Source organism: Platalea leucorodia (assembly GCF_965183815.1).
Source record: "Platalea leucorodia genome assembly, chromosome: 4".
NCBI classification, from domain to species: domain Eukaryota; kingdom Metazoa; phylum Chordata; class Aves; order Pelecaniformes; family Threskiornithidae; genus Platalea; species Platalea leucorodia.
The window spans coordinates 112860050-112886992 of NC_138826.1; the positions used below are offsets into that span (position 1 = coordinate 112860050).

General features: G+C 38.6%; 1 protein-coding gene across 8 annotated transcripts in view; it reads left to right on the forward strand.

Moving 5' to 3' along the window:
* Window positions 1-24785, forward strand: part of ATXN7L1 (ataxin 7 like 1) — a 119603-nt gene extending 94818 nt beyond the window's left edge. For 6 of the 8 annotated variants that reach the window (XM_082310740.1, XM_082310736.1, XM_082310741.1 and 3 more), the window contains 7 exons: window positions 4213-4295; window positions 5158-5414; window positions 7719-7911; window positions 10379-10500; window positions 13666-14614; window positions 18808-18882; window positions 22184-24785. In XM_082310740.1, coding sequence (XP_082166866.1) covers window positions 4213-4295; window positions 5158-5414; window positions 7719-7911; window positions 10379-10500; window positions 13666-14614; window positions 18808-18882; window positions 22184-22225 — 1721 coding nt within the window. In that variant the 3' untranslated portion in view covers window positions 22226-24785. Of the gene's footprint in view, window positions 1-4212; window positions 4296-5157; window positions 5415-7718; window positions 7912-10378; window positions 10501-13665; window positions 14615-18807; window positions 18883-21730 lie in introns of all 8 variants that reach the window. The other 2 variants (XM_082310735.1, XM_082310734.1) reach the window with 2 other exon arrangements.
* Window positions 24786-26943: the final 2158 nt, after the last annotated feature.

Consider the following 26943-nt stretch of genomic DNA (forward strand, 5'->3'; position numbering starts at 1 on the left):
TCCGTTAGAAAGGTTGCCATCCACTGGGAGGAAGAATTATTTTCCGTGCAGTTCCCCGGGTGTGACCCATGCCAGCTGTTGGGCAGCGAGTAGAGAGTTTGCCCCTCAAAGCTTGAAAACATATTTTTGTTCAGAATGAAAGGAAACAAAGTGTTTTGAGGGAATTTTTTTTTTTTTTTTTTTTTTTAACAAAAGTAACTGACTGGAGTTTACGGCTTCAGAAGCTGTGCAGGGTCTATTCATCAGCTGGCAGTACTTTGTGATTTGGGCAGGAGCTTCTTGTGTGTACTGAAAGGCTAATTTTGCTAATGGCAGCATGATCCACATTAGATCGTCAGTTTGGCAGAAAGTTAGTTCACATGATTTCTAAATGTGCACTAGTTATGAACCAAGTATAAGTTGTACAAGATAAATGCTTTCATTTCCAGTTAATGAAGGTGCCTGATTTTTTGACTGAATATCAGGTTTATTTTTTTCATTTTCTCAAATTTGGCAGTTAGCCTATGGTACTGCTACCTTGGCTGGATTCCAGACCAGTGCGAGGTGTTTGCTAGGGCTGTGTGTGGTATGGAACAACGCCATTGCCTTAAAGGATTCAGTACGCTGATTGCTTTCTTAACTAGTTAAAGGTGGCATATAAGAAAACAGAACCGTTATTCATAATAGCGTTCCACAAAATGAAAAAAATATTAAGAGAAAGTAGCTGATAAGGCTTTTAAACCTTACATTCCACTTGCTAAGATCCAATTTGTTATTCTAATAAAAACTCTGTATATTTGCAATTAATTTAAAATATTGGTTTCTTTTAACCTCTTATTTCCTGTAATGGCATAGATGCTTAATTTAGCTCATCAGTTCTGAATTCCTACTTGGGCAATTGAAACTGATACTTTTTGAGATACTTGTTTTCCTCATGTCACCACGTACCACCGCAGGGCTGTAGGTGATACTTGTACCTTTTTTGTACGCGTGCTTGCTGAAATGTGTTCATAAAGGAGAATAATTTCTGTAGGGCCTTCCTTCAACTTGCTTGCTTTTTCTGTGGAGGTGACTCCATCGTTATTCTGTCTCTAAGCTGTCACTCGCAGTGTCTTCTAGGCTAGGGAGCCTTTCACTGGTGGAAATTTCCAGATAGGCTGGATCTCTGCACAGGACTGTTTGGGCACTCAGACAGGCATTAGTTTACTTTTATATGGTTAACAAATCCACAGAATTTATACTTTTTTTTAAAGCTTCTCTGTCATTATCAGGTTTAGAATCCATTCAGTCTTGCTTCTGATGCCTCACGTATTGATGCAGCAACACAATAATTTAGCAAGGATGCAAATAGGAGAAGTCCTGAGAGCACTGTAGATGAATTGCCTGTAGATTGTGTGTCACTATGATGGATTCCTCTCCATTATTATACAGAACTGTGCAAAGGCTGAGAAAAAGATCTTGGAAGGTCAATGAGATGATTATTTTAGATATCCCATAAATTTCATTCATTTCACGTTAAAGGAATGAGACAGCGGCTAGGGGATTTAGGTTTCCCTCGCTCCACTGCTGTGGAACTGTACAGCTGTTAATTTTTGAAGCTCCTTAATAGGTCTGACTGGTTTACATCTGTTTTCTTTCCTTTTTAGCAACCTCCGCTCTCTCTCATACCATTTCCCTGACTGTGGCTGAAGTTTGTTTTTTTTCCTTTGCTGAGAGCTGGTGGTTGTTTGGGTGATGAATGAACCTGCCCTCTTTTCGGGAGCGCTGTTGGTGAGAGAGAGGAAACAGCTCGTGGAACCACAAAAGACAGTCTGTAGCTGCCCACCATAAGTGGATCAGCGTTCCCTAGTAGCCAACTGCAAAAAAAATATTTTTTTCCTAAATCTTCCTTAGTTCTTGTTCTCTTTGGGGTGAAGTTAAAGGATGCAGATGTCTAGTTTACACCAAGAATATTTGTTGTGTTGCAAACAGGAGTTTGAGACAATTCAGTTTTGACCCTTCTTCTTCTTTCGGCGAGGTTATAATGAATGCTTTTTACTCCGTCCACCGAACGTGAAGAAGTGGAATCCATTCTGGAGAAACAGCTTTCTCAAGCTGTGCCTGTGCACAGGAGCCTAGGGGTTCTCACGCTGCACAGTTCCTAATACAGAGGTAGTCAGAGGCTGCATTTCGTTATTGATAAGAAGATGATAATCTTCATTTAATGTGTTGCCCAAACCAGGCGTGTCTGTAGCTGGCAATCAGATGTTCATGATTTCTCTGGAACAGCCACGCACGCTTCAGCCAGGAGAAGTGGTTTCCTGTTTGCTTAGTATTTTCTGTTTCTCAGGGAAAGCACGTTATTTTGTTGTTCAGTAGATGGCGGAGGCTTCCACTTTTTCTGACTATAATTCCTTCTGCTGATTTTACCTCTATATGGTTTCCTAAAAACTGGCTTTGCTGTAATCAGTCCGGCAAGTTTTTCTTGACACTCTTACTGACAGGTGGCAATCTGCATGCTCCCCAGGGGAGCACTTTTGATTTTTGAAGTACGTTTCCCTGTTGGTCCAAAGCAGTCCTTGCCTGGTGACTTTCAGAACACATTCCACAGCTTTACGATTACCCTCAGGATTTCTCATTTGAAAGCATATTTATAAGTCCATATAGTCTATTCAGTTTGTTTTTTAACTTGCGTTGAAGTTTTTTAGGTGGGTGATTCAGGAAGCTGTGATGGGAATATCACACATTTAAAAAACAGGAGTAATTAACTCCTTTAGTTCATGAACATGAGTTTTCATCCATTAAATAGGAAAAAATTATTATTCTATTCAGTCATACACAGGTACTTTTCTGTTTCTGTTGTGCTGTAAAGGCCACAGAAACTACAGCTACTTGTGACAGATTTCAGTCCCTTTGTAGATGTCACCAAAAAAACCAGGGCCGACTGTTTTTTCCAAGCTCATTTTTTGGTATGTCTCTGCTAATAGGTCAATAACATCACCATTTAATGTGTGCTTTATCATTTTTAAGTCCATATAGCAGAATACATAAAGCCACTAGTAATTGTGGTATCTGGACGACAACCGTCATCCAGTGTAGGCTGCTTGGCCTCATGTTTCTTCTTCCAGCTGTTCTACTTGCTGTGATGCTGTCATAACATTGTAACATAGCTGTGAATTGCTGTCTTCATCTTAGCTGATTTGTTTATTTATAAAGAATTTTTAGATCCTCAGATTAAATATTATACTTGAGCACAGGATGTGTATTATATCTGAATGTAACAGCACTGTATAGTTAAAATAGGCTTTGGTAAATAGTTCATGTTCCACTATCAAAGGGAAACCAGTCTGCCAATTAAAACATACAATGTCAAGGTGTATAAAGATAATGGTAGATTTTTTTGGTGGCATAATCTAAAAAGCGTATGTCCATAGTTTTGTTACGGCTCTGTAGTGCAAACCCTAAAATTATATTGACGTAACCTAAAGGAGGTGATACTATCTGTGGCATATAAATACTAAAATATTAATAAGAATGAAATATGCAAATACAGCATATTAAATATTAATGCACTTTTAATGTTAATCATGAGTAGAACTCATGTAAATGCCTTTTTTTCATAATCTCTGCAAACTTTAAACTCTATGCCTCCCTTCACTTAGGGAAATAAGAACTAACATACATGTTATTTTTACACAGATTTTGTGGACAGATTTAGATAAAATTTGGTTTTTAAAATGCCACTAGTAATCTTGCATTAACTTTTGAGACACCACAGGTTGTTTTTCAGAGTTTCTGAGTCTGTCAAAGCAATGTTGTTCAAAGCATTTGTGATATTTAGTCTGTACGTGTCTTAGCCAAACTCAGAAGCTAGATTTGCAAACGCTGTATTTCACGGCCTCAGAGGCAGCCAGCGTTAGAGAGGGAATTGAACTCGCGGGTATTTGGCTTGGTCCTGTGCTTGGGCCACTCCGTTGAGCACAGCTCTGTAAGCAGACTTATTTCTATGAAGCCTGTGATTGAAATCCGGCTCTAAATAGTTTGAAACATGTAAGGACAAAAAAATGCACAACTGTGAGCGACGCCCATCACACTATTACAGGGTGCTGGGGTCGGGAACAGTGGTTCAGGTTGAGCCTGGTTGAATTAAGTACTATCAGGCAAAAATTATAGCTACTTTTGTTAATATTTCTGTACTGATCTATTTTTTTTTCTCCTTTTTCTCCCTACACCCCTCCCCCTCCCATCAAACAGAAAGAGAATTTGACCCAAATAAACACTGTGGAGTACTGGATCCTGAAACAAAGAAACCTTGCACAAGATCGCTCACCTGCAAGGTATTTTTCTTAGAAGATAAAATATCAGATGCTTTGTTATAGTTTAAATCCTACCACAGTAGTTTGAGAGGTCATACCTGCTCCTGTCTTACAGACAATGGGTATGGTATTCAGACGCTGTCTTCAGGTAATTCTTTTGAGTAATTCTGTTTCTTTGAATCAGAGCATCTGCATTATTCCACTGATATTTCTAAAAAGATTTTTTTTTTCTCCTCGTCATTTTGTTATGCAAAAAGCATTAATGTTTCATGTAGAAGCACAAGTGTTATTTTAAATGCTCCTTTTTTGGTTCATGTGTGCAACAATGTTGAAGTATAGTCAATTTTTAGTAAAAAATTAACATGATTTTTGTATAATAAATTACTTGGAGGCTTCCCTTGTGATAGTAATAAGTCTCATGTCAAAAAGTAGCAGCAATGTAAGATATTTAATACTGAACATTTGTATGTGTATGTGCTGCTTGTCAGTAGAGATGATCAGTTAAATAAGCTTTAAACTATATGCACATTTTTCAATCCAATGAAATCAATTTTTCATTGTAAGTTAAGAGCTACAATGACGTTACTTCTTAATATTTTAAAATTATTGGAATTATATTTTCTGTTTTGGAAAAGGTAAGTCAATAGACTCTATTATATGAAAATTGTTGCAAAAAGTAATTTTAGCCTTGATGTTGGCATTTCTTAAGAATGGCTTCATAAATTATCAAAGATAATGTGGAATAATAGCTTTATTTCCATAACTGTGGCTAAAGTTGTTTGAAGTAGATTTTATCTTTTAGAGTTGTGGTGTATCGGAAGTATAGAGGACTCATAAACAATGTCATGCACACACAAATGCTTTTTAACCACCCTATTTTTAGACTCATTCACTTAATCATCGACGAGCAGTTCCAGGCCGTAAAAAACAGTTTGACATCCTTCTAGCTGAACACAAAGCTCGATCCAGGGAAAAAGAAGTTGCAAAAGACAAAGAGCATCCACCATCTGCAAGGGAAAGCTATCAGAGCCAGCCCACACCAGCACAAGACTCTCTATCAGGATCTTCAGTGAACTCTGGGCAAGAATCTAAAGTAACATCTCCTGCAAAATCGAGACCACCAAATTCTGTACTTCCAAGGTAAGCAATTCTCCAGTGCGGAATGTTGCATTCTGAAGGTGCTGTAAGAAATGTCGTAGTCTTCCATACAGCTTATTTTATAAGCATTTGGTATTTCTTTAGGCTATTGGATGATAAAACGTACTAATATAAGAGTTTCTCTTAGCAGTAGAAGATAGACGACGTTTATACTAACCTAGGTCTGTCCACGATAGCCTGTGGTCTGATTGGGAACGGGGTGAGGAGTCATGTCCACCCTCCGATCGGAATCTCAGGCTAACTGCATTTTTTTGCTAAAATGGTCAGTAATAATTTAGGAAAGTTTACATTCGAGTCATTCTGACACTTTTCGGAATAAAAGTCTGTTTACACGAATCAGGGTACCGGTGGTGAAATTCTGTACATTTATGCAGAATTTTTCTCTGCAGATATTTCACCAATTACATTAATGGAATGTCTTGTAAAAAAAGGTGTAATTTAGTGTAAATGACAACGTAAGCAGCTAGTTCTTAAAACTATTGATTTGAAACTGTGCATAGCATGTCTTTCCTCATTTTGAAGATTTTTATTGTAAAGGACAAAAACAGTCTTCAGACAGACAATGCAAACTTCTAAAGACATCCCTTTAGAAAAACTAGTATGATGTATTGGATCACTGAATTCTACTTATCCTCTGGTAAACTTCCCGTATGTTTTGCTTTGTTTCGTTGGCTGGCAGGGTTTTCTGTTACTAGTTTTGGCTGGAGCAGATAGAGCTGATAGAGCTGGTTTTGTTCATATTTATCTTGTTTCACATTTCTTTTCTTTGCAGAAGCCTTGGTCAGGATTCAGTGCCCATTTGCGGGCTTTTGTACTAAGATAGTCCCTATTTCAAAGAGATATTTGTTGTATTTGCTATTTCAGGTCTTACAGAGACAGTCATTTCCAATGTTTTCTGTGTGTTCATCAAGCTGTAATGAAATTTTATTCATACAGTGGCAGAGGTGGGTCTTAAGGGTTTGAGTGAAAGGACAATGAAAGAATACCCGTAAATAAATAAAGCGGTGAGAAGTCTGCATAATTCTGTGAAAGGAGTGACCTTACACCGTCCTTACCTAGAGAGGAGCACAGAGGGACAGGCAGACATTGTTTTCAGTAGGTGAAAGTTTTAGTCAAAGAAGCAAAACTGGAATGCGATTCAGTGACAGTCAGCTGAAGAAATTGCAAAGGCAGTGGTACACAAGGAGGAGGACTTTAGCAGTCGTACGTTGTGTTTGTACAATCTACGCTTCTGTTTCCGCTGCAGTGCCTCTGTTCTGTCGTCCTGTCTGTTTTTGCAGGCAGCCGTGCCAGAGGAAAGCCTTGCTACCACTCTGCTGGGAGCCAGCAGCTCTGCTGCTGGAAGAGGTTATGTGCGTGCTCCCTGCTCTGCTGAGGCAAAGCTTGCTGGTTTCACTGAAGGTGACTTGGCCTCACCTGGCCGACTTTTCCTGAAGGCCGAGGAGCACTCGCACAATCTATCCCTTGCAACAGCAACTGCAGCAGTTATTGCTAGCTGATGGGCATGGCTGAGCAATCCCTGCTCAGTTCAGAAGAGGGCACCTGTCCACAGTCTTAGTGACTGCTGTGTCCTGATAGCATAAATTCACAAGGTTGAAGAAGATCATCTCAGTGCGGAGATCTCCTCCAGCCTCAGAGATCCACATACCTACTTGGTTGTGCAGACTGTAACTGAGAATCCTTTTCACCCTGACTGCTAACATGATTTGTTTCCAAGCTACTTTTGAAAGGCAAGGCACCATCGTGCCCTGCGGTGCAAAGGCATTCCCACTTTGTTTTACTGGATTTTAGACAAAGGTAAAGAAAACCTACATGCTGTAAGAGGTCCTCCCAGTTACTTCACTTACTACTAGCTGTAGAGGGTGTCAGCTAAACACTCTTATTATGTTTAGTACACTAATTTCAGTAGTATTTTGGTGTGAAATGAAATTTCATAACTGGACCCTTGGGATCAATGAGATCAAGCAGAGCAATGGTGCAGTGTAAGAAGATCTTACACATCTGATTCTTGTTTGCATTTTTAATATACTTTGCCTCTCTCAAGATCTTAAACTCAACCTCATGGCAAATTTAAAATCTCAGGCAATACAAAGATGCTTCAGCTAACATTAACTTGACGTTAACCCATGATATATTTCTGACAAGACCAAATGTCAGCCATTCTGTATCTTACTGTCCTTCTTTATATGATCATTTCTGGTATAATATACTTTGATGCTTGACTCCGGCAGGTAGGTTTGCAGAGCCTTTGAACACTGATGATTTAAATGTATATTCTCCTTCTAGACCATCATCTGCAAATAGCATAAACAGCAACAGTTCTTCAAACCACAGTGGGTACGTACCAGAACTGCCACTGCCTTCCATGGGAGGAGATTTAACAAGCAGATTGTCCAGTGATGAAGGAGAAGCGGATGGAGCTGAAGAATCTGAGAAATTAGACTGTCATTTTTCTGGACACCATCCCAGACCTCTTGGGGTATGTGTCTGTCTCTGGCATGCCTTGCCGTTATTCTTACGTAATTAGAGAGCGGAGAAAAAAGAAGTAATTTAGTAAAAATGTAAGGAATGAGGACCTTACATTCTGAAAACTGTTTTCTAAAGAGAACAAATATATTTGACAGAAAATGGTATGGATGGGATAAGGTAGGAGGAGAAGACTGGTCAGTGCACGTGACAAACATTGCTAGGTTGCAGGACAGAATGAGCAGCAGAAAATCAGAAGTTCTAGTTTTTTATTTTCCTCTCAGTAGACTGCAACTTGGGTGTAATTCTGCTAAACTGAGAAAAGTTGCATTGTTTTACATGTGTTATGAACAGATAACCTCTTTGTTGTCGTAGTTCTTACGAAACTGTACCTTGCAATTGGTTATAGTTCTGAAAATCATACGGCAGCAAAGGGCTACTACAGTGCTTCGTTGATTTTTGCAGTCTGGTTTGATGCAGTAATTAAGTATTATTTATGTGAGTGTATGTGGACTTAGAAGCTATTGCTCCATTCATCTGAAAATGGAAAGTCTAGAGCATGGCGTAGCCCGTCTGCTCTGGCGGTGGCTTAAGTATGTGCTTCTTTCTCTGGCAGCTGTTTTTGTCTTTCTCCCATGTTAGTGAGAAATCTCATTGTAAGCAGTAAGAGCTGCCTTGTGGCATTATCTCTGCAGTGTGAATTTGTTTACACTGTACAAACCAAGAAGCAGTGGGAGAGCTCTTGAACTTGTAAGCAGTTGGTTCACATCAAAGTTGAGCCAAGGAGTAAAATTAATGAAGTCTTCACTTAATGTGTTTTCCATATGATATGCAGAATAAACCAAACACTGTGATAACTGTAGCATTGTCTGTATTCCGCAGAGCAAAGGAGAGCTTGTTACTGTCAGACACTGGGAAAAAGTATGAGCTGAACATAAAATGACTGTCAGATGAAATTCTGTATTTGGTTCTTACACAGAAAATAAGAATTATTGTAGTCCATATAGTACTATGATACGCAGTAACCTCCTGCTTCCTTGGTACTCTTGTATTCTACTTCATTTTTGCTGGCTGCTTCTTTATGAATTAAAAACTAAAGGCTCACTGCATGTGTGTCCAGACAATTTAAAAAATAATCTAAGTGCAGCCAGTTCTTGTACAGGCATCATCAGTGAGACATGGCTGTCACAAGCCATTCTGTTTTAGGATCCTGGTTCTGTTTCAAGGCAAATCCCACTGACTCATCTGTTCTTTGAAATCTTAGCATCTCTCAACTGAAGCAGTTACTGATAGTGCAACTGTTCTTAGTCCATATCAACGTGAAGTCAGAAAAGATGGTGTAAATCGCCTTCAGCACAGCTCATGCTAACTTGCTAAACTTCATATTGAAGTGGACTGTTTTCCTTACATAGTCCCTCTCCCAGCTAGGTGGTAGTAATGGACAGGGAAAAGGCAGTAGCTTCTGAGACTACCTCTTAGTGGTAACTGATCTGTATCACTGGGAGGTGAGGCTAGTTTATCAATTTAGGTGGTGGTTTTAATTAACCTGTTTAACCTTGTCATAAAACAGACTTAAGATAAACAGTTACAGTCACTGCTTGCTGTCCATTAAGCTGAAAAGTACTTTAAACGGATGCTTTTCTGCTGCATCAGTAGCTTCTGCTCTCAGCCAGAGTTTGTGTGACTTGGTCCCGGTGTGATGGAGAGTTGTCTTGTTTTCTGAAGATGATTTATAACAGGTTTCTCTCCCACAAATAGGTGTGGCGGCAGTTCTCTACGTAATGTGAGATCAGTGAGACTGAACTGAAGAAAGGGTAGATTCCTGGCCATACCATTTCAGTGTAGTAGGACTTTTCAGGAAGTTCTCCAGAGGAAGCGGTGCAAATACTCCTGAGCTCTGCAGAATTCTCAAAATATTTACTGCTCCTCTAGGTGATTTTCATACACTGTGAAGAGTGCATCCGATGCTCTGTTGTAGCGCAGATGCCACGGACGATAATTTATTTTTCTACTGAAATGTCACTGGTTTGTTTGTTTATTAAATAGATACTAAGGGTGCTCCCATTGCACCTTTTTCCTCTTCAGTTATATTTTTATTCCTGTTACACAGTGAAAAGATGTAATGTGCACAGAAGGGTGTTACTGTCATTCTGAGGCAGTAAGAGTATTATTAGCCAGAATTGCTTCCTTAACAGTACCTCGGTATTTCTGTTCTTTCCCTGTCTCACATAGGTACCTGATACTAAAGTGACTTGTTAGTGAAGTATAAAGTGTACTTTACACTAAGTTGAAACATTATGCACATATTTCATATATCATGCAAAAAGTATTTATGCTGCAGGTAGTGAAAAACACCTTTTTAAAGGTGTTTTATGTGCATGATACAAATTACAAAGGTGTTCCTTGATCTATAAGTGATAATTATTTTATAATGTAGAAATATGTTTTTATAAACGACGTTGAAATATCTTTTCTTTCAGTTTTGTTCATATGGCAGTCGCTTAATGGGAAGAGGGTACTATGTCTTTGACAGAAGATGGGACCATTTTCGATTCGCACTAAACTCCATGGTAGAAAAACACTTGAACTCACAGATGTGGAAGTAAGTGGGATTTTTACACTTGGTGGGTAGTTTAACATTTTTAATTCTGTAAAACTTCCAAATTAAACACTCCATGGGAAGCATTTGTAAAATTACCTCTGTATTAAGGCATAGCAGTGATACGAGTACAAATTTTCTCTTCTCTGTTAAGGAATATGCAGCACAATAGAACAATCTCCTATTCTGATGTAAATTTCTGTCAGGTTTAGCACTTTTTTTAGTCCCTCTGAATCTGGGGAGGAATAATTCAGTAGTTCTGTTAACATTACTTAAAAGCATTAAAGCTCAGTGTTTCCTGAGTTGATATCATATTGTTTTATAACACACAGGTTAGATTTTGCCTAGATTTTTATACCTGTATCATGCACCCATATCACCCATTCAGACTTTGCTATCTAAGACTCATGTGTTGTAAGGTAAGGAACTCAGTACACATTTGCCTGTGCATAAGATAGATGGAATATGATACTTTTTTAATCCATATTGCCCTTACTGGCTTTGGGTTCTTAAAAATCCGATTATTACTCACTGTTGAAGCACCTCTATATCACGTATGCAGGTTCCAAGCACTATAGGCTTTGGCTACACAGATACATTAAAATAGACTGCACTTCTAAGAAAGATGCTAATTCTTTTTTAAAAAATAAATATTTGAAAAGCTCATGGCATCTGCAGATAGGATTGATTTTTTGGGGGTATTCTGCTACAGAACACGCGTTCTTCTTCCAATGCAATGACACTAAAGTGCAGTGTTTCATGTCACTATTTATTATCAGGACTGTGTTATATTCATTGGATGCCAGCCATTAGATAAACAAGGTTTGATTTTTATTTAAATATATTTTTGAAACACTAAAGCTTGGCTTGTCTGACTAACCTGGTAACTTGATGGTAACAGTGCTACTGTGCTGGGAGACATAGTTTGGAAATGGTTGGGTTTGCCATAAAAGGGCCAGTTTCATGTCTGTTTGGAGACAGATCACGTTTGATCTGCAAAGGGTTCCTCTCTTCTACTTTGTAAATTTGGCTGTCAACTAGCGTCTGTCACCTTCCACACATAAAACTAATTTGGTTTCCTTAAACAGGAAGATTAAAACTTGTTATCTATTGGCTTTGTTTGTCAGGAGAAAAGATACCCAGGCATCTGCGAAAATGTGTCACTAGTACCACTACTATCATGAGAAACAAAAATAACCTCTGTCGTAGTTACATGATACAAGAAGTAAACAGGCCTCATCCTGCTCCCACTAAATCCAATTGTAAATGTTTTCCCAAATTCTAGCTGTTTATGTAATCTCTAATATTTTAATGAATTCCATCCGCACTTACTTGTCTGTATAACACAGGAAGCTCACAGTACTTAACCCCTATTGTGTTCTGTTGTCCTCAACCCTCCTCTGGACTGATCTTTTCCTGCCTTCCCCAAGCAGGGGTATGCGTAAAGCTGTTATTTTATAGCCAGTGCTAGTGCAGCTCTGTAGCTGTGGCTCATCCAGCTGAGACAATGGGTAAAGGGATACAAGGCCGTATTTTGAGAATGATAATGACACTTACAAAGCACTTTTTATCCCTAGTTCTCAAAGTACTTTACAAAGGTGGGTAAGAATTATTGGCCCTTCTTTAAAAATAAACTGAGGAAAGGACCTGATAAGCAGCTTTGTTCGTGTAGCAAGTCCCAGGCAGTAGGACTTCCTCATTTCTGGCTGCATGGACTGTATGTAATCCCTTAGGTAACTGTGCCATAAACAGTGTTCTGTCTGACAGACTCCATAGGAAGAATACCAGGAGAGAACACTTGTAATTAGGATTTGATTTATGATAAAACAGCACACCCAGTGCTGCTCTTTTATCATACTTCTTTGAGGGCAAGAGTAAGCCTTTAAAAACTGAAAAGGTGCCAGTAGTGAGGATAACAAGGGCAGACTTATGGTGATCTACAGCTTCTTAACAAAGAGAAATAGGATTAAACTGTGAATTAAATTTTAGTCTAAATAATGAGAAAAGCTGACATGATAATTTTCCAAGAGACATTATGGAAGTCTGCTTCTTTGTTAACACTGGGACTAGATAAAATAATAGAAGATGGTGGCTGAATAGAAAGGAAGTTGAATACATTCTACTAATTTCACAGGTAATATTATTAAATTTTATTCTCAGAATATTATTCAACTAGATATCAAGCTTATCAAACATTGTTTAATACTCTGTCAATTTTTCAATATCAGTGAAATTAATCAATACCTTACCTAGTTAATCCTGTCTAACCAGCTCTCAGATGAGCTGTTGGGAACGGCACTGCCTTGGGAAAGGGATGAGCTTTCCTCCTTTCCTCTTTAAGCTCAGTAAGTGCTTCACAGACCCCCAAACTGGCTCATTTACTGCCCTCATCAAATCTAACCTGTGAGTTTAGGTTGATACTGAAACTGTTCCACAACTTGAACTTCTAAGCAAAACGTATGCAATGAATGAAACATAGTGACTAGAATGTTTATAAATCCCACCATCAGCCATTTTATTTGCATTTTTTAATTGTTTGGTAAAATAGGAGAGGAAAAAAGGAAATTAAATTTGTAATAAAGTGATTAAATTGTAACACTATGCACTTAATTGCTACATGGGGCACTTGTGCTGAAGTGGAGCTCAGGTCTGGTTCAACAGAGTTACACAGTTTAGGGCTCATGGGCTATCACAGAATTGTCTAGGGAAAATTAAGCTGCATAGCTCTTTACCTAATCATCTTTTGTTAGGTCTCTGCTGCCTTCACAGATTTAACGTGACTCATTTCAAAATTAATTTTTAGGAAACTATACTTCATGACCCAGCTTTCCCAAATCCTTACAATATTAAAACACATGTGGTTTTAGGGTTTGTTGTTTGTATTCAATCCCAAAGAACCTCATAATGGAATTGCAAGTTTAAAAAGAGGGGGAAAAACTCAGAAGTAAAAGCATTTTTAAGCTGTTGTAGAATGCAGAGCTGATTTTGAACTGTGTATATTAAAATATACGTGATTGGTAGAATAGGAATCAAAATTAGAATGAACTAGGTTTGCCTTTTTTAATAAGTTGGTCCTTCCCAGAAATCATTTCCTATCTGCGTTGTTCAGATGGAATTTTTTAGGTATCTAAAACTTTCTTTTTTTTTTTTTCCCCCTTCTCTATTTAGGAAAATTCCTCCTGCGGCAGATAGTCCCATGCCTTCTCCAGCAGCACATGTCTCCACTCCTTTTCCAGCATCAGTCTTGCAGCCTTTCAGCAACCCCAGTGCGGTGTATATTCCTTCAACACCGATCAGTTCAAGAATCACTTCTTCTTCTTACATAATGACATCAGCCATGTTATCAAATGCAGCCTTTGTGACGACGTCAGATACGAATTCCATTATGTCACACACTACAGCTTTTCCTCATGTGGCTGCAAGCCTAAGTATCATGGACTCAACTTTTAAGGCGCCATCAGCTGTGTCACCAGTGCCAGCAGTCATCCCTTCCCCATCCCACAAGCCATCCAAAACAAAAACCAGCAAATCCTCAAAAGTGAAAGACCTGTCATCTCGGAGTGATGAGTCTTCAAGTAACAAAAAGAAAAAGCCGCAGTCGTCATCGTCATCATCGTCCTCATTATCTTTGCAGACATCTTCCTCCTCTTCATTTTCAGGGTCCCACAGAAAGAACTGTGTCCTGAACCCCAGTTCAACTTTGAACTCCTATCAGGCTACATCTTCCTATAACAGTATGTCTGTGCACAATACAAATAACGGAACAAGCCCACTCAGTGCCAAATCGGAGCCCTCAGGACGGACTTCATTGTCAAGTAGTTCAACAGACTCAGTGAAACACATGAGCATGGTAGTAAGCAGTATTGACTCCTCTAATCTGTCTGTATCTTCTCTTGTGCACCACTCGGGGGACCACTCCCTGGGAGCACACAATGCAGTGTCTTCTCTACCCCTTTCTTTCGACAAATCAGAAGGAAAAAAACGTAAAAACTCTAGTTCTAGTAGCAAAGCCTGTAAAATCACTAAAATGCCTGGGATGAATAGTGTTCATAGAAAGAGCACTGCCAACCTTATTTCTGCGGTGCCAGATCCTACAAGCAGCTCCATCTCTCGGCAGGTAAGGGACTCTTCCAGTTATTTTTTTGCAGGTCATGTCTGACTTACTTGAAATATTCCATGCATTCTGAAAAGAAAATACTATGTTTGCTTCAGATTGTTTTTCATCACATGACTTACTTTCTAGTTTAATACAGAAACATATTTGTATTTGTTTTGTACCAATCATAGAAAGATGCTTTGAGAGTTAAAAATATATATATACACTTTTAAAAAATATTCTATGAGATTTTTTTATTCAATTAATAAAGTAGCCATTTGTATCTTTGAAAATAAAACTCAATGTCCAGAAGGGATAAATAATTTTTAGAAATTAATTTCGGATCTTAATTCTCATCTCTAAAATAAATTGTGTCATTAAAACAGGAAGATAAGAGTCAGCATTTCTGTTTCTTTCTTTTCCCAAACTTGTTGCTGATTCGTCTTTTAATGTTATGCAAGTCCCCTCATGTCCCTTAAGTAAAACGCTTTGCATCTACCTTTCCCTGTGGGGAGAGTCTGAGATGCCTGACCTCAGATGCTATTTCCTGTTTGAAACTGGAAAAATGAAGAATTTGAGATCTTAACCAGGTGACCTTTAGTGGACATTTGGTTATCTTTTTTAGTGTGCATGTGTTCAGAATATTGAACTCAGTGCAACAGATAAGGTTACACGCTCTTACTTCATTGTCACTAGCAATAGAGCTTTGCCTTCTCTTTCAATGATGCTGTATAAGGACAAAAGTATATCTGAAGTAAAATCTGGTGCAAAAACTGCCGATACAATCTTTAGAATGATCTACTGTTTCATTCTGCTACCGTGTCCAGTGCTGTGCAGTGCACAGAAAAGAAAGCTTGGCCCTGGCCTCTGGAAGACAAAACCATAGAAAATAGAATACCTCAGAAAATCTGGAGGAGGTAGTGTAGGAGATTTTTTTTGTTTCTGAACTGCTGTGAAACTCTCATTTCCTAAGGATATTGCGCATCAAATGGAATTTGGAAATGAAGAGGGTAAGGTCTCAGGCAAGGCAATCCATAAGTAATAGCAGACAGAAATGGGAGTGAAGAAGGGAGTAAAGGAATTCTAAAACTATTACAGCAGACAGAATGAAGGTCTCAAAGAATGGCTTAGCAGGTATATTTTCTCTTCCCTACTTCCAGCAGAGGTGCAACTGAGATTATTTGTTTGGCTTTTAAAAATGTGTAGTGGCATTGTCTTTCTATTTTAAGCCTTTTAAATGTGTCCTGCAATCAGAACTAATCTTTAAGTCACTGAAGTCAGTGGAGGATGCTGTAAATTCTTCATTCAGTCACACACCTGATTTCTGAAATACGTTTGTGCCCAAAAAGATTAAATTACCCTGAGATATACTGTCTCACCTGGGAAGAAAAAGTAAGTACAAATTGTTATTTTGGTACAAACATTGATAGTAGGAAATGGGTTGTTTCCTCTTTTCACAGTACATAGACTGTATCTGTAGCTAGTGCAGTCTGAGGAAGTCTTAGAGATACACGCAGGAGGTTCCGAGTTCAAATTCTGCCTCCCCTTGTGATTACATCTGTTCCTGTGGGACGTTCCTCTTGCAGTTTGTCGTGTATTTCAGCATGTTGCACAGTAATGGAAGTAAATAAACCATAAAGAATCAAGTTAGAGGTCTTTTCTGAATATTTGTAAATATGTGAGTAATACTAATAATTTTTCCCTAAGTAAAAAGTTAAATATATGTAATGAGTGTAATGGTATACAGATTTTTAAACATAATGTTTTTATATACATGTACAGGTGCATACACATATATTTGTATACATGCGTATATGTGTGTGTCTATATGTAAAAGCTGGTCACACTTTCATCTTATATTGCTGGTCTTTGGAGCTACACTAGTAATCAAAAACAGGAGGGAAAGTGGAGTTGATTGTATTTCAGATGTCTGGCTGGCAGCTAATTGTCTTTGTGACAATGATACTGAATTGTATGCAGTAACAAAATAGACATTTCCTACTGTTTATTTGTGCTATAAATAAATGAAATGTGTACCCACTTAAGTATATGGGTCAATAACATTACGTACTCTACATGTGAATATTAAAACTCTGGAGAATACAACACTTGAAATCACTTTTAAGCTCTGCTGTTTTGACTTGCTGTTTTCCAGAAATGCAATCACAGTAAAAATACCACCAAAAAAAATCCCAGTATTACTTAAAATCTTCCTCCTGTTCCCTGATGTAATTGGGCAAATTAAATTAAGAGACTAAGAACATAGAAAAAAGCTCACGTGAGGGGTGATAGGCTCAGGTGGTTTTTTTCTAATTTAATTCAAGTCTGGCCTGGGTAGGTAGCAACTGAAAGTGTTAACCATTGGGTTTTGAAGTATACTTTATTTTTAAAAGAAAAAAAGGGACTTAAGTCCTGGCCTCACACTAATCCTTGTGAAATGGTGTTCCCATCGTTAAAGACCCAACACAACTGGGAATCTTTCTTGTTTTCACGGAGTGCTGTAACTGTTCAGTCTGCCTGCATTACACTTCTGTCCTGGGCGCTGCCCTTCCAGCTCTGAGTGAAGACAGGACGGTAAAGCAGCTCGAAGCCAACCCCGGTGCTGCTTTGTCTGTAATATATGAGGTGTAACATGATAATATAAGTAATAATGTGTAATAAGAGGTGTAATATTCCCCTTCATGATTTTAGGATCTCAGCGTGTCGATTTCTTAGTGGCTATTTTTCCATTTAAAAGACGGACACGTATTGTATTATGAAAGGATTTTATGAATATTGTAATGGTGGATGTAGAGAAGAAAGGTTTGTCATGGTGTTCTGAATGGATAGGAAAGATTTTGCAAGGTTTTGTATCTTTAGTCAAGATTTGTACATTGAAGAAAAGCTTGACATGGCGCGTTACTACCTAGAGCAGAACAGCTGTGGCATGCAGAACCAGCGAAAGGGAAGAGGATAGGCGGAGGCCTCCCCTTTTGATCTTTGTGCCCCATGGGAGCTGCCTTCAGAACTGGCTGTAAATAAAAACTTTAAACATCTCTTCGGGATAGAATGTGAATAAAGAACACTGTTTTAAACAGTCACTGTGAGAAAGGGCAGATAGGGAGAGGGAGACAAAGGCTGCCTTACACCATGTACGTGAAAGGGCAAAATAACAAACGATGTTACAGAAGGGAAGGAGAAAACGAGGATGTTGGTGAAAACCCTGCAGCCAGTGCCGCAGTCCCATCTCTTCAGTAAGCAACTTGCAACTGCATTTCTCACTGTTCAGAAGACAGGTCCTTGCCACCTCTCCATCAAATGATGAAAGTTGACGTTACTTGAAGTCCAGTGACCTTGTGAATAACTATGCAAAATCCCGTCACCTGCCATTTGCAGGCAGGTGTCCATGGTTAATTTTTATCAGCCTTGTAACCCCTGAGGAGCTGCTCCTCTGACTCAACAGCTGTCTCCCCTTTTGTATTGCAACAGAAATACCTACACTGTGTTTACGGGTCATTGTAGAAAAACCTCAGACAGACTGCTCTTGCAGAGTGCTGTAATCTCAGGCATTGAAATACGCAGATTGAATACGGCAATATTTTAACTAAGTACTTTGAAAATGTGTGTAAGTGTACTATCGATTTGCGCTCATTCCCAAAGAAATACTCTGATGCAGTAAATTGATACAATTGTAAATGTAAACCTCTGGAGTTTGATTCTTCTGGTTAATATTTGCTTTATTGAGCAATAATAAATGAAGACTCTGTATGGAAGAAAACGGAATAACTTAGGGCATGCTGTGGTGATTGGCCACTTGCTTTAAACTCCCCGGGAGTGGGGAAGGTCCACTGGGGAGGAGTCTGTGACCCTGAGCACTCTGCTCTCTCAGTTGCTGACTGGCTGCACTAAGTGACTCCAGTAACCAGAGAAACTAGTATTTTGGTCTAGAGAGGTGGGGTTTTACAATCTATATTCCCCTGGTAACTGTTTCTTGTGTTGTTTTCTGACCTGTAATAGTATTTATATGCCTTTTAAGAGTTTATTTGAAGTATACAGGTGCTGAGAGATAATTACAGTTCTATCTGAAGAAGTGTATCTTTTGCAATAGCAAAATACCTCTGTTCCAAATGCCAGGCAATTAGTGCCACTTCGCACGGGAAAGGGAAGGCCGTTACCAACATCTGCATTCAGCTGACAAATATGCCTCTCACTACCGCTCAATTAATGTCTTTCAGATTGGAAAAAATAGCAGTGTAGCTTTGTCACAATCCAGTCCTTCGAGTACGTCAAACCCCGTACACAACAGACAAGTAAGTTGCTTTAAAAAAGAAGTGTACTTAAGTAGTCTCTAAGCAGTTTTGAAATACTTTATACTGTATAACCTTAAAATACAATTTCCTTATGAATACAATTCTTTATAGAAGCTGTCTTTTGGTGAACTAATATTAGATTTCTCTTCTCACTTAATTTTTTTTCCACCTATTTTCCCCTCTGAGATTTATGAATAACAAGTTTTCTGCTTGTTTTTCACCACCTGTAATAGGCCTCAGGTTGGCTTACGTGCTGCTCACGGGCTGTTGCTTTGGTGATACAAACTCAGCAGCAGCAGCAGAAACTGTCTGTGCCGGATCCAGCTAAGCTGATGTGTATTTTCTGTCCAGCTTCCCCTGCTGAGCGAGATGGCACAGCAGAGTCCCCACACTGGCACAGAAGGGACAGCGTTTAAAAATAGGCCAGAAGTGAAAGCAGCAAAGGGAGAAAAGAAACAGGACAGAGAAGACAGGGCACTTGGCTATTCAGAGAAACTAATCTAAAAGCATAACTAAGCTAGGCATAATATGAATTCTTAGACTGTGAGAAATCCTTAGCACCCCCGCCAGAGCTGTTTGTCACACAGACTACTAGTCAGGTAATTATGTTAAATTCTGTAACTCGGCGTTTTTGTGAGGACAGGTTCTTCACTTGTGATCCACCCCTCGTCTGTCTGGAGGACTGATAGATGAGTTTATTTTTTTAATATGGCCCCTACTGTTTGACTCTCCAAGTTGAGTAGTTTATCAAGAATTCATTACCAAGATCCTTGGTATGAAAAGGTTTCCCACCTCAGCAAGGTGTAGTCACAAGTAAACAAAAATTCCAGAGGATTTTTCTGTACAACCAATCTGTATTTTAGAATTCTGTTACATATTCTGGCTAAATTATACAGGAGTAGTTATTCCAAATGTATGCGCTGCTTAGTCTCTGCTGTGCAGACACAGCAAAAGAATAGTAGTGATTGTAGTAAGGATAACCCACAACTGTATCCCCATTAAAAATATTCTGAATCACTTGTGTCTTGAGATGAACTGCCAAACAGTAAATTATTTTTTTTTCTCTTGGTGCTGAATGCAAAGCAGCATACGTATGGAAGAACTACTCTGAAGGGAAAGAAGTGGAAAGTTTCTTTGTACTTCTAAGGGCTGGCATTTTGCTGTGTGAGACACTGTCCTCCAGCTGCCAGTAACAAACATGGCATAAAGCCGTTCTGAAGTGCAAAACTGTTTTTGCTTTAACCTCCTGCTCCTGTGTCACTACAAAACACACACTACCTGAGGAGCTGAGCTTGTTGGGATCGGTTGCCTAGATCCCATGGGGAAAACCTAACAGTACAAAACATCAATTTTCTGGCAGCCTTATGTAAACAGAGGCTATTGCGGAGCTTTTCAGCTGCCTGTTTCTGTAACTTTATCAAAAATAGAAGTGCTTGCTTGTTTTAAGCCCCACAAACTCTTTATTGTTAAAAATACGTTTCTGTCAGTTTGGTAGTTGAATATGGAGCTCAGAATACAAATACAAAAGAAAATAAAGCTGTATTAAGTTTTGTTAAACTTTTTTTTTAAACTCTAACACAGGATTTTAGTGTTTGGAACCATGAATAATGATTATCCATCTAATGAATGCTTGTCACTGTCAAAATAAATCTGAGCCGCTTTGCTGACAGCTTTCATCTGCAATCTAGCAACTGAATAGTCTCTAAATAAAATTTTAGTCATAAACTGTGCTATAATATTTCTTTATAAATGTGCTATTAATTAGGTCACAATAAGTGGATCTGCAAGTATCTGCTGTGGCAGTAAAGATATTACTGGGGGAACCTCAGCTCCCTTGTTTTTAGTGGTGGTGGTGCTATAACCACGATAGCCAGGGAGCCCAAGTGAAGCAGGGTCTGTAGGCGGAGACAATCTCTGCTATACGCTGGGGTTTATAGCTGGAAAAACCAGGCAAGTTTTCAGGAATACAAGTCAGAACCACAGACTTTCAGCAATGCAGTTTGAAGCAGAATTGCAGCTGTGAAGCTAAATGTGAGCATAGAGCAGTTGCTCTGGGCTTCCTCCACTGTGTTACCTGGTCAGGCAACCTGAGAAGGGAGGAGAAGATTGTTGTTCCTCAAGAGAAGGGAGAGGGGTCCTTAACTCAACACGGGTTGCGTGACTGGGTGAGAAGGAGCCATTCGGGGAATCGTGCAGGCTGCAAACCCAGTCTCCTTTGAACCTACGGTGGCTTGCGCGCAGTTCTGCTGAGAAAGCTCGCCTCCCCGCTCACCTTCCGAAGGTGTCCAGGCGGAGCTGAGCGGACGCGCGGCGGTGCTGGGAACGTCACCTGCCACCGATAGCTGGGTGTTTCCCATTTTTGAGTCGTGAGATAAAGGTGCCCTGCGGTTGTTTTGGTTTCACGCCGCTAGTTTTCTACGTAGTTTCTTGCTGCGTTTGCTGAAGGACAGTGTACTCTTAGGTGCTCCTGCGGGGGACTGGTGGCTGCGAGGGTAACGGTTGTGGGCCTGTCTGCTCTCTCCCCTCGCATTAAACTCAGTCAGGTTAAACTCAGACAAATTGTTCTCAATTCATGTTTAATTTGAATGTTGCTGCATCTATTTGAGACCTGAACAGGGGCTTGTATACATAAAAGCGTGCCTGTTTTTCCAACTATTGTTGCTTTAATAAAAAGATATTACTTTTCCCTACAAAACCTACTTGGTTTTTAACAAACATTAATGGAATGGTGGTTTTACAGTCAAATTATTTGTGCCTGTTAATACAAATTATGTATTAAAAGCTTGTTTTCTCCAGATTTTATCCTTGTTCTAGGTTTATAACTAATCAAGTGTTTTTGTCTTCATAGTGTTTTTAGGTGCCTGAATGTGTTAACACTTCAAGACCTCAGTATGCGGTGGTTTTTAAATACTGAGTAACTAGATCATTTTATTAAGGGAAGGTGACAACGTGTATGCTGTGTGGGGATTCCTTGTGCATGAAAACATGCTGTGTAGAGGAAAAGATTCTTCAGAGTTGTCATCTAATTGCTGCTCTTTATTTGTAATGATACACCAAGTTAATGAACGTGAGATTCACCAAAGCCTGCTAAAATCAGACAGTCCCAAAAGGAAATAGGCTGTTTAGTCAAAGCAGTTCCTTTTCTTAAAGGTCTCATGTAATCAGCAAACAGAGAGGGAATGTAGCTCAGGTACTTGAAATAAATTCCTGCTTTGAGTTCTGTCAGACGCAGATGTTATTAAAGTATTATGTACTGAAAGACGTTTTGTGATTTTGAACCTGGCTCTGGTTTCTCTTTTAGAAGACATCAAACCGGACTGGTAGAATAAGGACTCTTCCATAACAAGGAAAAGGAACCAGCCTATAATCTCTAGCTCTCAGCAGCCCTACTCCACAGGGTTTTTCTTTTCTATGTCCTGCAGATGGATTTAACCTTTTATGAATTTGTGGTTTTAAAGAGAATTCAATTTACAGAAAACTGTAATAGTGATTTGTTTAGTTTTTCACTTGTATTTGCCACTGATCTGTGCGTTCTGCTTGGTTATGTTTCATGCCTTTTAAAGCTGTTAGCGTTGCAATGCTCCCTTTGTTTCCTTACCAGAACACAGCGGACATTCCAAAAAAAATCCAGATCATGATTTGAATTTATTTAAAGGATCTCCAAATTTTTTCATTAAAGAAAAATTACAGTAATTCTGTATTTAAGCTTGTCCTATGGATAAAAATTGAGTGCATTTCTCAGTAATCTGCAAACAGCTGGGGCACTGCAACTTTAGGGACTAATCCTGACTGGTGCTCCGTACCTACAGCATTTAATAATTTCAGTGGGAGTTGTGAGTGTTCAGCCTCTTCCAGGATCGGGCTCTTAAGGAATCTGTACTTCAATCAATGCATAGAGGATTTTTGCACCAAGCTGTCATTAATGTTATCAGGGGCTCAAGAGGTAAAATCCCCGTATCTTGGTGGATCTCCAGACCCTTAAGATCACAGCACTTGATAACGTCAGTTAACAGTTTGGGTTTGCAGGGACAGGAGTTGGGCAGATTGGTTTGCATTAATAGAATTGCACTGACAGTGTTTCTTATAGGATTACTGAATAATTTTTTAATAAAATATAGATTTTATAATCAGGAAGCCAATACTAGGTACTGGAACAATAGTACAGAGGAGTTAATTTTTATTTCTACAGTGTTAAAAGTGCACTTATATGCTGGTTTATTTACATCTTGGGGAAAGGCGAGAGACTGCAAATAGGGAGATTATTACTACTTTCTTTTTTAAAAAAAGAAGGCTTAAGGCAAATTTTAAGACTAAAAATGTTTAAGCAATTATAAACAAGGCTAGACCCTTTGAAAAAAGTTTAGAAATATTCTTAAAATAAATTTTTATAGTGTTAATTTTGTAATAATTTATGTTTTGCTATACTTCAGAGCTAACTGACCGGTATAGTTTCAGAAACAGTATGAAACTTAGGAAAGTTTAAGCAATGTTTATATTTTTAAAATGTTCTTTGAATTATGTTTTTATTGTACATTTCTTCAGACTGAAAAATGTGTACATATCTTTGTTATTTTTGCACAATTTTTGTCTTGTTCAGTTTTAGGAGCAGTGCTATGTTGATTTTTTTAATTTATTTTGAGTTATAAAACTGCAGGAGTTTAAAAATCTCAGTAACAAAGTCATCCTCTGTAATCAATGAACTGCTATTTCTAGTTGTTGAGGGAAAACAGTGGTTGTGAGATTCAGTGGTTGCTTCTGAGAAATAATGCTAATCAATGACTGAAGGAGCAATTTTGTAGTTTTAGGAAGCTTTAGCTCTTTCCATGCATCTTTTAATTGGAAAGCTGGAATATGGAGCCTGTCCTTTGAATGCTGCTTAAATTTTTTTTTCAACTGGCTTACACCTGACAGCATTTCAGGAAAGTTAAGCACCGAGTAAATCCCACAGTGTTCTTTCCTCATCAAAGAATCATTATTTAATTACCTGTATCAAAAATTTCAGCCTGAAAAGTGAAATGGAAGTAAACATTTGAAAAAAATGGATACAAACTGGACCAGCCTATAATGCATTATTAGTGTAGCATTCAGTCGGTAGTTCTTTTTCTTCCCCATTTGCCTGAAAATCTTGTGATTTGTTTCCAGCAATAGAGGCTCAGAAGCTTTGGTTGTTACACATACGCAATGCATAGGCCTGTCAGCCATAAAAAGCGACTTGGATAACTTGTATGCCTTCTTTTGTATCGATGTAACAATTGTAAATAGTGCTGATCGACCTTTGTAGAGAATAGTTTATACAGCATATTCTATTATTGCTGATTCTCAGTGAACTATTGTTTTAAAAAAAAGAAGAAAAAAAGAAATTTTTCTATTTACACCTTATATTTTGTTATGCTGTTGACCCATGGCACTTTAACAAAACTCTGTGGGTTTTGCATAGCTGGTCAGTCATGGGATATATTAAATAACTGTTGTTGCACAGAAATGAATTTGCACCTGCTATATTGTGCTTTCCTACTACAGATTTTAGAACCTTTTCCAGAAGACTTTTGAAGAAAGCATGTCCAATCATTCTAAGAAAAAAAAAAATGCCATACTTGTACAGCCAATTTCTTTTCTACAATCCATATTTTGTAACACTAAGTATTTTCATTCTTTGTCCTGCACCTTTATGTATTAGCAGTATCAAATAGAATTCATTCCATGCTTGTGATAATTGTAAGCAGAATAAATGTCTAAAGTAGGTGTAAATAGTAAATTCTATGGCTTACAGTTTAAAAAAGGAAAAACAGAACAAACATGTATCTGATTGATACTGCCATGGTTCAACACCGGGCCTGGAGATATTCTCTAGTGAGCGATTGTATTTTTTGTTTTTTGCTTTATTATTATTATTTTTTTTTGTAACATGGCTTTGTAAATAAAATAATTTATATGTTTGTAAGAAACAGATGGGCTTTGTCATGATTTGTCTTTGCAAAGCAAAAATGGTACGTATTGCAAGGCTGCCCTTTTTCTTCCCCGAGGCTGAAGCACCCTGTGCAGAGAGCCAGCACTGGGAGCTCCACCGGCAGTTCGAAAGATCTGCCCAGCGCTCTGTACAGGGCTGGATTGCTCCGGGATTGTTTTTGGCATTTGTGTCTAAAATATTTCTATATTTACATGTCAGGACATGTGTGACAATCAGCTACTGAGGTTTTTGCCCTGATAAATCATTTTTAAATTCCTTTACTTAGCTGAATGCATTTTCTCATTCCTTGTCAGTGTAAGAATTAACTTTGCTTGAGCTGCTAGATTTAGGAATTCTCACTTCAGTGGGCAGTACGAATTTATAACCAGTCTTTTTATCATTGTTAATACTAAAAATGCAACTTTTATCTAGGCATTAAGATTCTTGTTCTGCGTAAAGCCTGTTCCAGTTACAGATCCAATGAGACTTAAATTGCTCATTGGTTTGTCAGCTCTGCAGAGAGGATTGCAGTTTTTTTCTCTCCCAGCAAACCTCTTCTGCAAATCTGGGGAAGATGTACATTTTTATGCTCCTTTTCTGAAGTATCTGGAAACTCAGTCTTGGAGATACTGTAAGGAAGACGCTCACAATTATGGTATGATCATTTTTAAAAGCAAGACACTTGGACTGCAAACTGTGTTTCTGTATGCACACGCTCAGAACCGGCAGAGGAGATAAAGCTGGCCTGCGTTACAGGAAACAGTAATCGAAGGAGGAAACTTTTACCTTCTAGGTAAACAGCTTTTTGTATAATGCCTTGCATGTTCTGATGCACGTGGCAAAAGCTAATCCTGAACTCCCTCTTTACTCTCTGGTTTCTGCCTTTTGCTTATATTTGGAAAACTTTTTTTTTTTTAATCTTGAGCTTATCTTTTCTAGTATAGAAAGACCGAACATCATGAAGTAACAGTAGATACTGAAGTTTCGTCTGATAGAGTGGTCCCCACGTATGGCTGAGGAGTGACGCTGTGTTTGGAAGATGCTTTGCTATTTCTAGCAGACATTAGAAACTAAAGCTACAGCTGAGAAGAGAGAATATTGCAGCCGTGAGTTATTAGTTGCTTGCCATCATTGCCCATGGCCAGCAAAGGCTGAAAACCACTATATTTATTTTCCAAATATGACTAAGAAGTCATTTTTTAGCACTTGCAGGTTCGTTAGAATGATTTACAAGCTGTTCTCTATTTGGAGTTGGTTTCCCCCGCCCTTTTTTTGGTTATGCAACAAGTATTTTGCTTGTGGCAGTACTCTTTTGCTTGTATTATCTAATGTGCTCTAAATACCAGCAGTTTCAGAGGGAAGCAGATCACACTGTAACTTTTTTATTCATTGCACTCTAGTTTTTATGCTTCTGTTTTTACCACAGAAATATTTATTTTAGAAGAAAGTCGTTGCTGTCTGCAACCAGTATCTGTTTTACTCTTCCAAATCTGTCAGGATTCACAATTGGAAGAAGTGCCAAATACCAATTCCAGAAATATTTGGAGGCGATTCATACAACAGATTCAGACTTCGGAACACAAGAATGTTTATTTCATGCAAATTTTTATGCTGTTTTGCTCCTTGAGTACCTCTTGAAAACTACTGCTCAAAACAAGTACAGACCTCTTTTAAAACGTGCTTTCCTAAGTCAAAGAAAGATAAAGCTGATAATTCAGCCGCAGGTCCCTGTCTGCCCTTCGACTGGCGAATCCATGGTAGATGGTATGCATACTCTTGTTCTTGTTTTGTAATGCATCACGAGTGACATGGGCAGCACTCTTTTGTGCATGTTTTTTTGTTGTTTATGGCTGACCTGCAGAAACATTTAGATCTAGTCTGTAATCTGCTCTCCCTACAGAAGGGAAGCTTTAGGGAAGCTGTTTAATTCCCCTGTTTAGGGGAAGCTTGCCAGAAATAACAATCAGGATCCAGGAGAACTTGATTTGAGGGTAAGGACACCAGTAGGGATTTGAGACGGTACACAACATTCAGCTGCCCCTTTGCAGATTTCCCAAACCTGAAAGATTTTGGGTGGGGTTGGGTTTGGTTTGTTTGGTTTTTTTTAATCCTGC